Source organism: Anomaloglossus baeobatrachus, chromosome 4 (genome assembly GCF_048569485.1).
Source record: "Anomaloglossus baeobatrachus isolate aAnoBae1 chromosome 4, aAnoBae1.hap1, whole genome shotgun sequence".
Classification (NCBI taxonomy): Eukaryota; Metazoa; Chordata; class Amphibia; order Anura; family Aromobatidae; genus Anomaloglossus; species Anomaloglossus baeobatrachus.
This window is the reverse complement of record NC_134356.1, coordinates 161,159,680-161,177,010: the sequence shown is the minus strand read 5'-3', so window position 1 is coordinate 161,177,010 and position 17,331 is coordinate 161,159,680. Positions and strand designations below refer to the sequence as shown.

Genomic DNA, 17,331 nt, shown 5'->3' with positions numbered 1-17,331 from the left:
AAAGAGTAATTTATGAAACCAATGGATGAATTTAAAGTCATATTATAAGTTTTTATTTACATAACATGGATAAGCGACAGAACTTTTGTCAGGGACTGTATGACAGATATATTATGGAAGCCTTGGAGAATTCTTGAGTGGCCATCAGTTGCTTGCTTCGAACGTCATAAGATTTGCAGAAGGCAGCTGTAGCACACAAACCCAACAATACTATTGAACTGCAGTGTAAAAGGTGCTGAGAAGCAATGCAGGATCATGGTGTCTAGCTATCCATCACATTCAGCGTGGGAAATAAGTATTGAACCCATCAGTAATTTTCTGAGTAAATATATTTCTAAAGGTGCTATTGACATGAATTTCCCACCAGATGTCTTAAACAACCCATACAATCTACACAGGCAAAGAAATCAAACCATAGATGTTCATATAAATTAAGTTATGTCTTATGTATAGTGAGAAATAACACAGAGAAGAACTATTGAACACATAAAGAGAGATGCAAAAAGCCATGGAAAGTCATGACACAAGCTGAAATCTATCAGTAATTACAGCAATCCTACCACCTAATGAAAAATAATATCAGCTTGTTTAACTGATGGCCTATAAAAAGGCGTTTCATTACCAAAGTTCTACACAAGAAACCCGTCCAGCTGTCTCAAGACTTTCACAACCATATTATGGCAAAACATACTGATGGCATTGGTTATAGAAGAATTTCTAAACTATTAAAGGTTCCAGTGAGGACTATTGGAGCCATAACCTGGAAATGGAAAAACATCATTACACCATAAACCAGCCATGACCAGGTGCTCCTCGGAAGATTACAGACATAGGGTTGAAAATAATTATGAAAAGCCTTGTTCAAGAGCTAAGGACCACTTGTGGAGAACTACAGAAAGACTTGTAATCAGCAGGTACAATTGTTTCAAAAACACAATAAGTAATGTACTCAACCTCCATGGCACACTCACCACACAAGACTCCATTGCTGAACAAAAAGCATGTTCAAGTGCGTTTAAAATTAGCTTATTTAGACAAGCCTGTAAAATACTGGAAGAATACAGTGTGGTCAGATGAGCTCAAAATTAATATCTTTGGATACTATAAACCATTTTTGTAGGCCAAAAGGCACTCCATATCAACCCTAAAACACCATAATAACAATGAAGTTTGTAGGTGGGAACATCATGATGTGGGTCTGTTTATCCTCATGGCAAACTTCATATAATTAAAGGAAGGATGAATGAACAAATGTGTTAAGGCCAAGATGATGAAGGAAATATAAAGGTGGACATTTCAGCCAATCAATGATCCCAAAGACACAGCCAAGAAAACTCTCAATTGGTTTCAGAGAAAGAAAGCTGCTAGAATGACCCAGTCAATCACCTGACTTAAATCCAATAGGAACTTTATGGATCTAACTAAAGTTCCAAGTTCAAAGAAGGAGCCTACAGAACCTTCAGGGTTTGAAGAATGTTTGTGTGGAAGCATGGACCAAAATCACACCTGAGCAATGCATGCAAGTAGTTTCCCCATACAGGAGGCATCTTGAAGCTGTCATCACCAACAAAGGGTTTTGTAAAAAATATTAAATAGATTTTAGTAAGCGTGTTCAATACTTTTTCATTGTGTCATTTTTCATTCTTACACATCACTAAATTTATGGACATCTTTGGTTTGAATTGCTTGCCTGTGTGGATTGCATATCTAGTGAGAAATTCATGTCTATTTTATTTTACTTATAAAAGTCTTGACATGTAGAGTTGAGCAGACCCGATTTTTAAAGTTCAATGTTCGTACTGAACACAGACTTTTAAAAAAAAATCGGTGTTCACGTTCAGCGTTTGGGTGCTTTACGTATGCCAACCACTCGAGCTAGCATCACTGTGTTTGGCCCAGCTGCTTGCACTGTTTAAGTGTCTCGCACTGGGGGTAAAATCAGCTTTATCAGATGTAGTGTGAAAAAAAATGAAAAAACCTCACCACCCCCTCCACTGGAAATGTTCTGTCTATGGCATGCTGCATGTGAGTGGAGAACTAAACTGCCAATCAGTGACTTCCAATGGGGTTCGGGTCAAGTCCGTGTCAAGAACAGACGTTTATCTAAAGTCAGGCTGAACCCGCCAAACCGAACTTCCGTTGGTTCGCTAATCTCTAGTGACATGTTAAATACTTATTTCACAGGTTGTATGCTTCAGATTTTAAAGACAAATTTTGCTGTACTAAAAGTGTTAATCATACTGTAGTCTCAGAATTATTTAAAGTACTATCCTGTGTTGAGCTTAGAGTGATTACTTATTATTCTAGTTGTTTTAAGATATTTAAACTGTTCTTGTTTCATTAGTTTTTTGCAAAAAATTGAAAATTTTGCTCTTAAACTGACTTTGCTATGTAGATTGAATAATTTTGATTGCATCTGTAGTGACCCCTCTGAGTCTCTTCTGGTCAGATGATTTAAAAGCAGTAGAAAGTTTGGTTATGATATTTGCAGAAGAAAAGAGAAAAGTTCTAGATACTGCTGTCATACAAGCTGATTGATGGATTTGTGTGTCTGCAACTGGCTGTGAACTAAAGTTCTGTAGTCCGAGTCCATACTTCGTTTTTAATTAATCCCTTAACGACCACTGATACGCCTTTAAAGGAGGCAGTTAAAGGGTCTTATTCCTCAACGCTGCTTTTTAACTGCACTCCGGAAAAAGGGTATAGTGCCCCCTAGTGTTAGCAAATCTCTGGGATTTCAGCTACCGGAGGTAGCTGAGATCCTGGACATCACAATCCAGGCTGGTTTTTCTGATCCCCGGTCATATGACCGCTGTTATATACTGTATAAGGGCGATCATGTACAAGTGAATGCAGCGCCGGTAAAAAAAATTATTTCTCTCCCATATGATCTGATCAAACATGGCAGATGTGATAGAATTGTGGCCCAAGTCCTTCCCACCAGTTCCCCTCTTCCTCCTGATCTTTTAAAATGGCAGGCACATAAATTGTGCTCGTCGCAATCATACTCCTCCTCTGATTTGTCTCCCATCTAACATGCCAGATGGGAGAGAAATATCCTCCCCAGGTCCCCCCATTTCACCCAGTCTTCTCCCAGCCATCCGCCCAGTACCTTCAAAACACATGAAAGCTGAATCCCCCACAGCCCCACCTTCTCCTCTTCTTCTGAGAAAAAATTGGCGGGCGCATGAGCAGAGAGCCGGCTCTCTGTGAGTAGTGAGACTGCAGTGATGTCAGTGCAGTGATATTGCTGCAGTTCACACTGCCGTCAGTGTGACCCAGACAGTGTGCCTGCACTTCCAGAACATTGGGGATGCATTTTCTGAGCATGCCCCCCATATCCTAGAAGATCAAGTCATTGGTGACCAGCAAAATGGATTACGGCTGACTGGATTGGTATTGTTTTCCTTGCGATTTTTTTTTATTCAATAAATTAGTGAAATAGGGAATGTGGACATAAACTACAAATCTGTGAGTGTACCCTGAGGTACTCTCTCACAGCTTGTAGAGATTAATTACATATCTGGCCCTTTTACTGGGCAGGAATTTCTGGAATTTCAGCCTCCCCTTAAAATGTATTAGGGATGTATCCATGCAGATTTCCCTTTGTGAAATGTATACTTCAGCAAATTTGTTGCTGAAGTGTTCAGTGACTGAAAAGTTGTTCAAAATTGGGGTCATTTCGGAGAGGACATTGTCCATTATTGTTGAAATTTGCGCTGGTCATGCGGAACACTGGAGTGATATATAAAACATCAACACTCCAATATTACCGAAGCTCTGACTTCTTCACTAACACCATGTGAAGAACAAGGCCCCAATATTTCATAATTTCTACTGCGTCAATGGGAGTCCAGTTAGAAAATCATGAAAATCAATGGGGTTTTGGGTCAAAATTTGATGGACATACAAATTTGAGATTTATGAAATTCTCAGAGAAAAATACTTTGAAAACGTAAATTTATGGGAAGCCAATAGTGTCAAATTGCATTCCTGATTGGGCCAGAAAAACAGGAATCTGTGGCTCATAATCTTTGGGGTTTGGGGTCCATAGGGGGCCACTAGTGGTGGGTTGGGGGTCACTAAAGATGGGTGGTGGCTTATTTGGTGTCCTAGAGTGGTTGCCTGGGAGTTCGGTATCACTGGAGAAAGAGAGGGAAAAATAAAGAAAGGTGTGATTCTCTCCTTCACTATCAGCGTCGGATGCCTTGGCTTAACCCCTTTACGACCAAGGATGTACCAATATGTGTCCTTGGTCGTATTGCGGTAATTACTGTTGGCTGTTGCGGTGAGCAGTCGTGATCCCTGCACATGTCTCCTGATTTTAACAGCAGCATGTGGGGCTAACAGGCACGGGTGGATCCGTGATCCACCTGCGCCTGCTTGCCACTTAGATTGTGCTGTCAAAATGTGACAGGGAAATTTAAATGGCCGCGGCAGGGATCGCGCTGTTCCTTGCTGCCATTGAAGGCCCTGTAATATGATCACGGGGAGCCGATGGTTGCCATGACAGCAACAAGTCATGTGATGACCCATCACTATCATGACGTATTTCCTGTGAGAGACGACAAGATTTCAAAGTGGAGAGGGAGAAGGGGTTAAACCCGCGCAATCCGCCAGTAATACAGAAGGAGATGTTGATAAATTAAACAATCTTTTATTCCATGGGTCTACGCGTTTCAAGGTCTAAGACCTCTTCTTCAGGACCAGTAAATCAACACTACATACAGAGAGATGAACCCTTTTATACATATGGTATCCACAAAGTACCGCCTCCCGGCACTTTGAAAAAAGTCAAAAAGCAAAGAAAAAACATCTGCATGCATGATGCAGCACTTTCTGCAGACATAACAATACTTTTAAATGTTCATAGACTGGTCAGCATAACAGTTTACATGAAAAATAAACAATAATTGGATGAAAAAACATAAAAAAACAAGAAAAAAGAGAGGAATAGTATGAAAAATGTCAATTTTCGGGACAAGAACTCCAAAGTAGCAGTCCATAATTATAAGGTAACCTTCGACTTTTAGTGATGAGCGCCACCAGTGATTTTTATATCTGTGTACCCATAAATATGTGACACAGGTCAATTATATTGACATATAGGTGAAAGAAAAAAATATATATATAAATATATGTATGGCAAAACATATTTTATAGAAAAAACTATAAAAAGTAATAAATAATAATCAATAATGAAAAAATAAGTTACTGTGATATGTTGAATAAAAATTGTAAAGGAATTTGTTGCCCAGGAATAAAAATATAAAATTGTAAAATATGTATAAATAAATTAAAATGTGATGTGCATCTTTATTATTTGTTTGTGGGTTAAAAATCTTTTAAAATAGTCACTCCAAACAGTTCAGAGGAGGAGGACACATTTGTACTACTTATTCCTGGAGAGGCCCAAGCAAAAAGGACTCTAGGTTATTATCGGGCATAAGCGTGGGAAAAACATATATACACATGCTCCTGACCCTGCCATGAGGACACATAGAGTAGCGGTACGGAGTAAATGCCAGAACTGAGACCTCGGGAACACAACTAAAGCGCCTGCGCCAGGGGTAAAACTGGTTCAAGGGGCCATGTGTATGATTTTCAGAACAAGAAAAGAGAGATACTGACAGATCATACACAGATTAGTACAACAGTGTATAGAAATCATTAAAGCCCTTTTTCCGCAAGAGCACCAGACCATGATTAGAAAGGAAAACTAAAGTTCTCACATACATAAAAGACTGATTAAAATGTAATGACAGAATTAAACACACAGTTCCTTAAAATCTATAAAACATATAAAAGGGATAATAAGGATATGATAAAGAGAGGCAAGATGACCATCTCAAAAAAGGGTTATATAAAATCAGTAGACGAGGTCTGTCACTTCATTAAGTCCTATCGGTTTTAATGTATTTAATCTATAAATCCAGAATGTCACTTTTTTATTTAGAGCCTCAATTCTGTTTGGAGTATCATTAGGGATTTGTTCAATTGGTGTTATAGTGATGTCTGCCTTTTTGCCATGTATTAACATGCAATGTCGGGACAGACCATGCAAAAGGAACCCTTTCTTAATATTGTGTCTGTGGGAAATTAATCTATTATGTAGGGGCTGTCTGGTTCTCCCTACATATTTTTTTCCCACATACACGATCAATAAGATAGACAACAACAAATTAGAATGGCATGTGAGATGTCCCATAATAGTGTATTTTTCTGGTTCTTCGGCTGGACCAAATGTCTTTCTTTTATGCGCAATGGATGTGCAGCATAGACAGTTTTTACTAAAGCACTTTGAGACCCCGATTGAGCATTCCCTTTTGTTACAATTAATAGGGAGTCTCAGCCTACTGGGTGCCACAATATTCCTAATGGTGGGGGCTCTCCTGAAAGTAAAGCCTGGATAGGGTGGAAGAATGTTTTTAAGCACAGGGTCCCCCAAAAGGATCTCCCAGTGCTTAGTAAGGGTCTTTTTAATTACAGCGTTATCATGGCTAAAAGTGGTGATAAAATTAGAGCTAAAATCAGAAGGACTACTATGCGGGAACATCTTTTTAGAGGTTACAGATGTTCCCGCATAGTGGTCCTTTTGATTTTAGCTCTAATTTTATCACCACTTTTAGCCATGATAACGCTGTAATTAAAAAGACCCTTACTAAGCACTGGGAGATCCTTTTGGGGGACCCTGTGCTTAAAAACATTCTTCCACCCTATCCAGGCTTTACTTTCAGGAGAGCCCCCACCATTAGGAATATTGTGGCACCCAGTAGGCTGAGACTCCCTATTAATTGTAACAAAAGGGAATGCTCAATCGGGGTCTCAAAGTGCTTTAGTAAAAACTGTCTATGCTGCACATCCATTGCGCATAAAAGAAAGACATTTGGTCCAGCCGAAGAACCAGAAAAATACACTATTAAGGGACATCTCACATGCCATTCTAATTTTGTTGTCTATCTTATTGATCGTGTATGTGGAAAAAAATATGTAGAGAGAACCAGACAGCCCCTACATAACAGATTAAATTCCCACAGACACAATATTAAGAAAGGGTTCCTTTTGCATGGTCTGTCCCGACATTGCATGCTAATACATGGCAAAAAGGCAGACATCACTATGACACCAATTGAACAAATCCCTAATGATACTCCAAACAGAATTGAGGCTCTAAATAAAAAAGAGACATTCTGGATTTATAGATTAAATACATTAAAACTGATAGGACTTAATGAAGTGACAGACCTCGTCTACTGATTTTATATAACCCTTTTTTGAGATGGTCATCTTGCCTCTCTTTATCATATCCTTATTATCCCTTTTATATGTTTTATAGATTTTAAGGAACTGTGTGTTTAATTCTATCATTACATTTTGATCAGTCTTTTATGTATGTGAGAACTTTAGTTTTCATTTCTAATCATGGTCTGGTGCTCTTGCGGAAAAAGGGCTTTAATGATTACTATACACTGTTGTACTAATCTGTGTATGATCTGTCATCTGTCCGTATCTCTCTTTTCTTGTTCTGAAAATCATACACATGGCCCCTTGAACCAGTTTTACCCCTGGCGCAGGCGCTTTAGTTGTGTTCCCACGGTCTCAGTTCTGGCATTTACTCCGTACCGCTACTCTGTGTCCTCATGGCAGGGTCAGGAGCATGTGTATATATGTTTTTCCCACGCTTATGCCCGATAATAACCTAGAGTCCTTTTTGCTAGGGCCTCTCCAGGAATAAGTAGTACAAATGTGTCCTCCTCCTCTGAACTGTTTGGAGTTACTATTTTAAAAGTTTTTTAACCCACAAACAAATAATAAAGATGCACATCACATTTTAATTTATTTATACATATTTTACAATTTTATATTTTTATTCCAGGGCAAAAAATTCCTTTACAATTTTTATTCAACATATCACAGTAACTTATTTTTTCATTATTGATTATTATTTATTACTTTTTATAGTTTTTTCTATAAAATATGTTTTGCCATACATATATTTATATATATTTTTTTTTCTTTCACCTATATGTCAATATAATTTACCTGTGTCACATATTTATGGGTACACAGATATAAAAATCACTGGTGGCGCTCACCACTAAAAGTCGAAGGTTACCTTATAATTATGGACTGCTACTTTGCAGTTCTTGTCCCGAAAATTGACATTTTTCATACTATTCCTCTCCTTTTTCTTTTTTCTTGTTTTTTTATGTTTTTTCATCCAATTATTGTTTATTTTTCATGTAAACTGTTATGATGACCAGTCTATGAACATTTAACAAAGTATTATTATTGTGACGACATGGACTCTCATGGGTTAAAGTTTCTTAAAATTCAGCCAGACAGCATGATAGATTGTTTATAGACGGGGGAGAAGTCCCTCATTGTTTTTACAAGACCCTTGTTGACTCAATGTATTTGTGTTGGCCACTGAAAGCCAGACGTATTATTCTCCAGACTTTTCCAGTAACCATTGTATTGTAGTTGTGTATTGCTAATGTGATTACCTTAGTAGCCATTGTTGAGTCTGTGACTTGCAGACTCCATGTAGATATCTTCAGTCTTTCTGTAGACATCATTTGGATGAACATTGTCCATGCAGCTTGAGATTCATCCAATGGGAGAAGCGATCTTGTCCAACCAATCGATGAGGACGCAGTGTATCTAAGTGGAAGGCTGTGGCTATAAAAGGGACTTCTTTAAGCCACCAGGTGGTTGATGGATGCTGATGGATCCAGTCTAAGCTCTTTGGAGCTGACTAGAGGATCAGGATATCTTATGGCTTCAATCTAGGGACTCCGGTTCCGGTTGGAGACCATATCCACAGCCTAGGGATTTCGACTCCGGCTGCCAGGATTGTAACATCATATCAGGACTACCTAAGGAGGACACTCAGGTTGGGACAATCCGGTCACCTGGCTACAGACTTTACAGACCTCACACAGCTTCCTAAATCTGGCGCTATTTCTATCTCGGTGGGTGCCCGCCAAAAGCGGGGTGCTGCTGGATTGGAGTAAGCGGCCCTGGAAGCTCTCATTCTAAATCCCTGGTGAGCCAGCGGAAGGGTGAGACTCTGTTGCCTGTTACATTTGTGTGTTTTGCTGGTTATGTGTTATGTGCCGTTAATATTTTGGGGATCCAATAAAGTCTAATTATTGTGGTTCCTTCACCCTGTGTTGTCTGAGTAGTGTTACGCCCACGGTTAAGGAGGCCGGCGTTCAGGTGGGATGAGCCCTGAGCCACGCTGTCTTTCTAAAGGTGGCGGGTTTTAGTGGACGAGAGCACCCACTGAGCCCCGTGTCTCCACAGTTATGTCTGCAGAAAGTGCTGCATCATGCATTCAGATGTTTTTTTCTTTGCTTTCTGACTTTTTTCAAAGTGCCGGGAGGCGGTACTTTGTGGATACCATATGTATAAAAGGGTTCATCTCTCTGTATGTAGTGTTGATTTACTGGTCCTGAAGAAGAGGTCTTAGACCTTGAAACGCGTAGACCCATGGAATAAAAGATTGTTTAATTTATCAACATCTCCTTCTGTATTACTGGCGGATTGAGCGGGTTTAACCCCTTCTCCCTCTCCACTTTGAAGTCTGAAACACGTGGGGCCGCAGCAGCCGCCATTATCTCATGCTATCTGTGGTGGTTGTGACCTCCCACAACCTCAATCGGTGAGTGCATTTACCAAATGCTAACCATGTGTTTAATCTGGTAAAACCCTATCAACGCTTCTCTTTTCTAGCTTAGAGACGACAAGATGGCAGCTCTCACAGCACCGCTGTATTTCTGCTGATCAGAGCTGTGCAGCTCAGATCAACAGAAATGCACAAGTGATCTGACTGCTGATCCATAAAGTCCAGAAAACTAGTATGATAAATAAAAAAAGTTTTAAAAATAAAAAACCTAAAAGTTTAACTCACCCCATTTGCCCCATTGAAAATAAAACAGTTAAAAAAATTAAAAAATATACACATATTTGGTAATGCCACGTTCAGAAATGCCCGATCAAAATATAAAATCAATTAACCAAAAAAATTCCAAACTCCAAAATTATGTTTTTTGGTTGCCACAAAAAATATTTCAAATGCAATAACAGGCGATCAAAATGTAGCAGCAGCACAAAAATTAAGAATAAGCTATCACTGAGCCCCAAATCCCGTAAAATGAGACCGCTACAGGTCTCAGAAAATAGCGCTAAAAGTGCAATTCTTTTTTTCTACAAACTTCTGAATTTTTAACCCCTTAGATAAAAGTAAAACTATACATGTTTGGTATTTACAAACTTGTACCGACCTGAGGCATCATACTGATACATCAGTTTTACCATCATATAGTGAACACGGTGAATAAAATATCCCCAAAACAATCGTTCATTTGCACTTTGTTTGCAATTTCACCACACTTGGAATTTTTTTCCTGCTTTCCAGTACACTATATGGTAAAACTAATGATTTAATTCAAAATTACAACTGATCCCACAAAAAATAAGCCCAAATATGGCATGTTTGCTGGAAAAATAAAAAAGTTACAGCTGTGGGAGCAAAAAACGGAAAATCGCCCGGGGGTGAAGGGGTTCTTACCATCAATGGGACGAGTGGGACATTTTATTTTTGGTGTGTGTGTATGGGTAAAATAACCACATTTTCCTCAGGTGTGAGTGTTTGATGTAAAACTTTTTTAATTACTAGAATAGAAGAGAAAAAAAAAAAGAAAAGAATCTAGAAAGAAAAAAATAAAATAAAAATGAGGATAAAATATTTGGCAAAATGAAAAAGAAACTTTCTAAACTGTCAGTAAACAAATAAAATTACTGACCGTAACCCTGAATTAATTCATTACAAAATACTGTAGTAGATGATGATTACTACAGTCTATTTTTACTGTTCCAAATCTAGCTCTGTTAACTAATCTAAATTATTTTCTGACTTCACAGTTTTTAAAGGGAATTTGTCTCCATTCATTGCAACCCCGTAGAGTAGGATAATGTAGGTGCAGAGACCCTGATTCCAATGATATACAGTTAGGTCCAGAAATATTTGGACAGTGACACAATTTTCGCGAGTTGGGCTCTGCATGCCACCACATTGGATTTGAAATGAAACCTCTACAACAGAATTCAAGTGCAGATTGTAACGTTTAATTTGAAGGTTTGAACAAAAATATCTGATTGAAATTGTAGGAATTGTACACATTTCTTTACAAACACTCCACATTTTAGGAGGTCAAAAGTAATTGGACAAATAAACCAAACCCAAAAAAAAAATTTTTATTTTCAATATTTTGTTGCGAATCCTTTGGAGGCAATCACTGCCTTAAGTCTGGAACCCAAGGACATCACCAAACGCTGGGTTTCCTCCTTCTTAATGCTTTGCCAGGCCTTTACAGCCACAGCCTTCAGGTCTTGCTTGTTTGTGGGTCTTTCCGTCTTAAGTCTGGATTTGAGCAAGTGAAATGCATGCTCAATTGGGTTAAGATCTGGTGATTGACTTGGCCATTGCAGAATGTTCCACTTTTTTGCACTCATGAACTCCTGGGTAGCTTTGGCTGTATGCTTGGGGTCATTGTCCATCTGTACTATGAAGCGCCGTCCGATCAACTTTGCGGCATTTGGCTGAATCTGGGCTGAAAGTATATCCCGGTACACTTCAGAATTCATCCGGCTACTCTTGTCTGCTGTTATTTCATCAGTAAACACAAGGGACCCAGTGCCATTGAATGTCATGCATGCCCATGCCATCACGTTGCCTCCACCATGTTTTACAGAGGATGTGGTGTGCCTTGGATCATGTGCCGTTCCCTTTCTTCTCCAAACTTTTTTCTTCCCATCATTCTGGTACAGGTTGATCTTGGTCTCATCTGTCCATAGAATACTTTTCCAGAACTGAGCTGGCTTCATGAGGTGTTTTTCAGCAAATTTAACTCTGGCCTGTCTATTTTTGGAATTGATGAATGGTTTGCATCTAGATGTGAACCCTTTGTATTTACTTTCATGAAGTCTTCTCTTTACTGTTGACTTAGAGACAGATACACCTCCTTCACTGAGAGTGTTCTGGACTTCAGTTGATGTTGTGAACGGGTTCTTCTTCACCAAAGAAAGTATGCGGCGATCATCCACCACTGTTGTCATCCGTGGACGCCCAGGCCTTTTTGAGTTCCCAAGCTCAGCAGTCAATTCCTTTTTTCTCAGAATGTACCCGACTGTTGATTTTGCTACTCCAAGCATGTCTGCTATCTCTCTGATGGATTTTTTCTTTTTTTTCAGCCTCAGGATGTTCTGCTTCACCTCAATTGAGAGTTCCTTAGACCGCATGTTGTCTGGTCACAGCAACAGCTTCCAAATGCAAAACCACACACCTGTAATCAACCCCAGACCTTTTAACTACTTCATTGATTACAGGTTAACGAGGAAGACACCTTCAGAGTTAATTGCAGCCCTTAGAGTCCCTTGTCCAATTACTTTTGGTCCCTTGAAAAAGAGGAGGCTATGCATTACAGAGCTATGATTCCTAAACCCTTTCTCCGATTTGGATGTGAAAACTCTCATATTGCAGCTGGGAGTGTGCACTTTCAGCCCATATTATATATATAATTGTATTTCTGAACATGTTTTTGTAAACAGCTAAAATAACAAAACTTGTGTCACTGTCCAAATATTTCTGGACCTAACTGTACTGAGCTGCTTGCTGTCATTTTAATAAAATCACAGCTTTCTGCCCATGTACAGTGTACACAGAAATCTGCCAATCAGTGGAGAGGGTGGAGTTATAAAGAGCTCATGAATATGCTCGACTACTTTGCAGCAAATTTGCTAAACCTCTATTGATAAAATCACTGTATTATCAGTAAGATATTATCAAAATGACACTGACCATTCCAGTAAGTGATATATTGCAGGAATGAGGCTTGCAGCCCTTACATCATGCTTCTCTCAGATTAAATAGTGAAAAATGGGTGACAGAGTACATTGAAAAGAAAAGGAGAAGAACATGTATTGCAGAACCCACACAGTAATTTTGCACCTATGTAAGCCTCTTAGTATTCCTAACCACTGTGATACACCACATTTAACCTATGTAAACTGTTAATATGGGCATACTGATTATAGAATGCTGAAAAACGTCATACTTGTAAGTCTCATATCAGATACCTTGTTGTTGAAATATCATCTTTTATCACTTTATGTAAATGAGCTCTTCCATGCTATGTTGCAGATACTGCCTGGATAACTCCGCCTCCAGAGCTTATATTAATAAAAGGGGTGTTTCCAGTGTGATGTGTGCTGGTCGCTCTCTGTCCTCACTGCAGAGTTGTATGTGATTATAAATGACACTTCTGCAGGCGCTTCAGCCTCCATCTTACAGGCAGACAGTGTTACAGTAATGTTGCAATACAGCAGAGCTCAGTGTGCTGCAAAAAGTGTATTTGCAAAAAGTCAAATTTCATTTCTCCTGTTCAGTGGCATAACCCATACCGGGGACCGCAGAACTTATCACCTCCCCTGATGACAGTGAGTGGGCCCTCCGGCTGTCCAGGGCCCCTGCACTTGCTCAGGTGCGCCAGGTACTGACGTCGGCCCTAACCGTACTCCATTTTTTTCTAGATATGAGGGACACAGGTATGACTTTTTTCAGCATTCTATAACAAGTATGCCCATATTAACAGTTTAAAAATGTCAAAGTGGTGACAGATTCCTTTTAGTATCAATTCTATAATTCTCATAATTTTACAACTTTTCTTTCTGTTGCAGTTTCAATTTGAGTGAATATGTGTTTCATATTTTCTGCATTTTAGTGTATTGTTTAATGATTCACTATTTTTGTTTTTATTTTTCAAGGTATCACAGGACAGGTGCCTATAATTTGGACAATGAGAAAAAAATAAAATTTTCAAACCCTACATAAGGACAATTCTGGTTGCTCAAGATTCTAAATATTAAAAACTGACATTGACTTAAATATGAACTTCTGACTCATAATCAAATGTTACATTCTTAAAGGTAGAAATAGATGTGTTTTTGCCATTGTACTGGTGCAATTTTAAACATGTTTATCCTCATAATGAGCAAAGCAGTACGTTAAGTTTTCATTATTGGGTAATGTTATTTCTCTGCTTTTTAACATTTTCCACTATGGGGCTCTAAGGAGGATGATAAGTACACTGACTTGCAGAAGGGTAACAATGTTTTAAACTTTCCGGGTCCATATTTCACCATCCACTACAGCATTAGACATGAAACTACACTCATTTTACAGACCATCATCTTGGCTATTTCATACATAAATTTGACTTGCAACTATTTAGTATATGGTTTGTTATGCAGATTCTTGACATGTAACTGCATTGTTACAGTTTTGCTCCCCCCAAAAAAATCTCAATTTGAATTTTTATTATTTTGTAAATTCAGTTTTGGCTTTCAACACTGCCTGAATCCTTCTTGGAATGCTCTAGATTCAATTCAAGCATTTCTATATCAAAATCTGATCTCAGGTCTCCTATACATGTTTGCAATGTTGGTGCATACTGGTCAACTCACTTGGGTCTGTATACAGCTTTTTCTTTAACTCTACCCACAAGTGTTTGATTGGGTTGAGGTCTGGGGATTGTCGGGGCCAATCTAGCAACTCTATTTTGTCATTGAACCACTTCTTCACCAATCTCGGCATATGTTTTGGGTAGTTGTCCTGCTAGAACACGGTGTCATCCTTTTTATAAACATAATACAAGAGTGTACAAAGCAACTCATCTTGTAGGATACTAACATATAGTTCAGTATTGAGACCACCATTCATCCCGGTTAAGTATCCAATGCCATTAGCTGTGAAACATACCCATATCATCAGGCTTCCTCCACCGAACTTGATAGTTCCTTCAATTTCTCGATCTGCTAGCCCCTTTTTCTCTGGGTTCTTCCAGACCCATTTGCACCCATCAGAGCCTAGTCTATTGACTTTCGTATCATTGCTTCAAATCATCTGTTTCCAATATTTTACTGTCCACGTTTTGAACTTTTTTGCAAACTTGAGCCGACTCTTCTTATGACGATATTGAAGTTGAAGCTTCTTCACCTTTTTTCAGCCACCATTACAGACTTGTGTAACATGCGTCGCATGGTGCTTGCATGGGCGTCTGTGATCTCACCTCACCTTCACTGCCATGTTTGTCACGACAGAAATGATACACCTTGTCATCAGCTGACTTGTTGACTCCGATATTTTGCCTCGATTTGAACCAGTGACCTTCCGCTTGTGAATCAACCTAATAACACACTGAGCTATTAGGCAATCTGAAAACAGGTTGTAATTTGTGGTATACAGGAAGAAAAAGATTTTTACACCACCAGGAGCAAAACAGTATCAATGCAGTGACATACACATTTTCTGTATTGGATAGCCAAGATGATTATTTAGAAAATGATAGAAGTCTCACATTCAAAGCTGTAGTGAATGGTGAGATATGGAGCCTGAAATGCAAAAGGTCAAATGTAATAAAGCGCCAGACACTTTCTCAAAGTATATTGGATAAAGTTGTGTTATTTGAAGTTCACAACTTTTTTTTATTTTTAATCTGCTGAGTTTAGTAACTTGACTTGTTTTTCCATGCTGCACAATGTGGTATAAGCTAACTGTATTACATCCTTCATTTTATCATGTACTATATCAGGTCTGTCTGAATAAAATATCTTGTTCATATACATCCTCCCAAGCAAAGCAGCATACAATGTGATTGTAGAGTTTAGATTCAGGATAACAGTAAAATTTTTCATAGCAGCTTCTCTAGAAACATGTCCAGACCAACTTTAAGCCAAAAAAAATGAAAAAATAACGATGTGTATTGCAAGCATGGCAGAAACACCAAAGGTCGAGACAGGATTGTACTCCATAAGCAAGTTCAAGGACAGAAGTCAATGCTATAAACAAGAACAAGACAATATTAAGATATACTTTAAACCCAAGGCAAGGTGCGGATGCAGGCATAACAGTTAAATAGGTTGCCAGTACCTGAATATTTGTTTAGCCTGAAAACCCAACTTAAGCTGGGTTTACACACTGCAACATCGCAAAGGACATCGCTGTAACGTCACCGGTTTTGTGACGTAACAGCGACCTCCCTAAGTCTCTGTTGAGTCGCTGGTGAGCTGTCAAACAGGCAAACCTGGCCAACAACGCAACAGCGATCCGGACCTGCAGAGCGACCTAGCTGGTTGTTGTTGATAAGCAGCTTTTTGAAAGGGAAGTTGCTAACAAAGTCGCTGCAAAGTCTTTTACACACTGAAACTTTCTAGCGATGCATACTGCACAGCGGGAAACAAAGGACCTAGGAATGGTCCTGAATGATTTGTAGCGATCAGCAACTTCACAGCAGGGGCCAGGTCGCTGATGTGTTTCACACACTGCAACATCGCAAACAACATCGCTATTGCGTCACAAAACCGGTGATGTTACAGCGATGTCGTTTGAGATGTTGCAGTGTGTAAACCCAGCTTTAGACTTGTAAACAAGAAGGGAGACCTGTGGTCTGAATCACCAGGGCCTTGACAAAAGTTATCACTAGAACAGAAGAGACATTTGTTTACTTTCAGCAAAACCACTTCCCATACGTGTTTGCATAAAAGTTGAAGAGATAATAAATTATTATTAAATTAAATAAATCTGCTTAAACTTCCATTTTATTTACATCACCATAATATTAACTGTTATGAGTTTAAATACAGTAGAAAGAATTGTGGTGTTCTGTGTGTTGTTTTGTATTCAGTAATACACGAGAAAAAAACAATACTTACTAGTGTGCATAGCTATATAAAAGCCAATCAGTTTATTAGATATAGAAAGGTAATGAACACTGCATGAGTAAAAACAATTAAGATATCTCAAACAATATCTCATGACAACAACAATAATATACAATAGTATCCTCTAGAATATGATTATATATAACTAGATGGTGGCCCGATTCTAACGCATTGGGTATTCTAGAATTTATTGTGTAGTTAATGTAGGATTTTTGACTAATAATGGAAACTTATGCAGCATCCTGGTCTGTGTCCCATCCAGGTATAGTGTCCATCCTTGTATGGCCCCCATCCTGGTATGTGGGTGTCTGTGTAGGGCGGTGTTTGTGTTGCATGGTGTGTGTGTATTGCGTTCTCTGTGTGTTGCGGTGCGTATGTGGGGCAATGTGTGTGTGTTGTGGGGGTGTGTATTTTGTGCGGTGTGTGTATATTTGTCTGTGTGCCGCAGTGTGTGTGTGTGTGTGGGGGCGTGTGATTGTGGGGCGATGTGTTTGTGCGGGGGTGTTTGTGTGCGGCTATGCGTGTGTGCGCCCGTGTGTGGGTGGT

General features: G+C 39.0%; 1 protein-coding gene across 1 annotated transcript in view; it reads left to right on the top strand.

Annotated features, from left to right (window-relative positions):
- HBEGF (heparin binding EGF like growth factor) overlaps positions 1-16,644 on the top strand; it is a 249,810-nt gene extending 233,166 nt beyond the window's left edge. Inside the window, exon 5 of the mRNA XM_075344570.1 lies at positions 13,831-16,644. Coding sequence (XP_075200685.1) covers positions 13,831-13,897 — 67 coding nt within the window. The 3' untranslated portion in view covers positions 13,898-16,644. The remainder of the gene's footprint in view (positions 1-13,830) is intronic.
- The last annotated feature ends 687 nt before the right edge of the window (positions 16,645-17,331 follow it).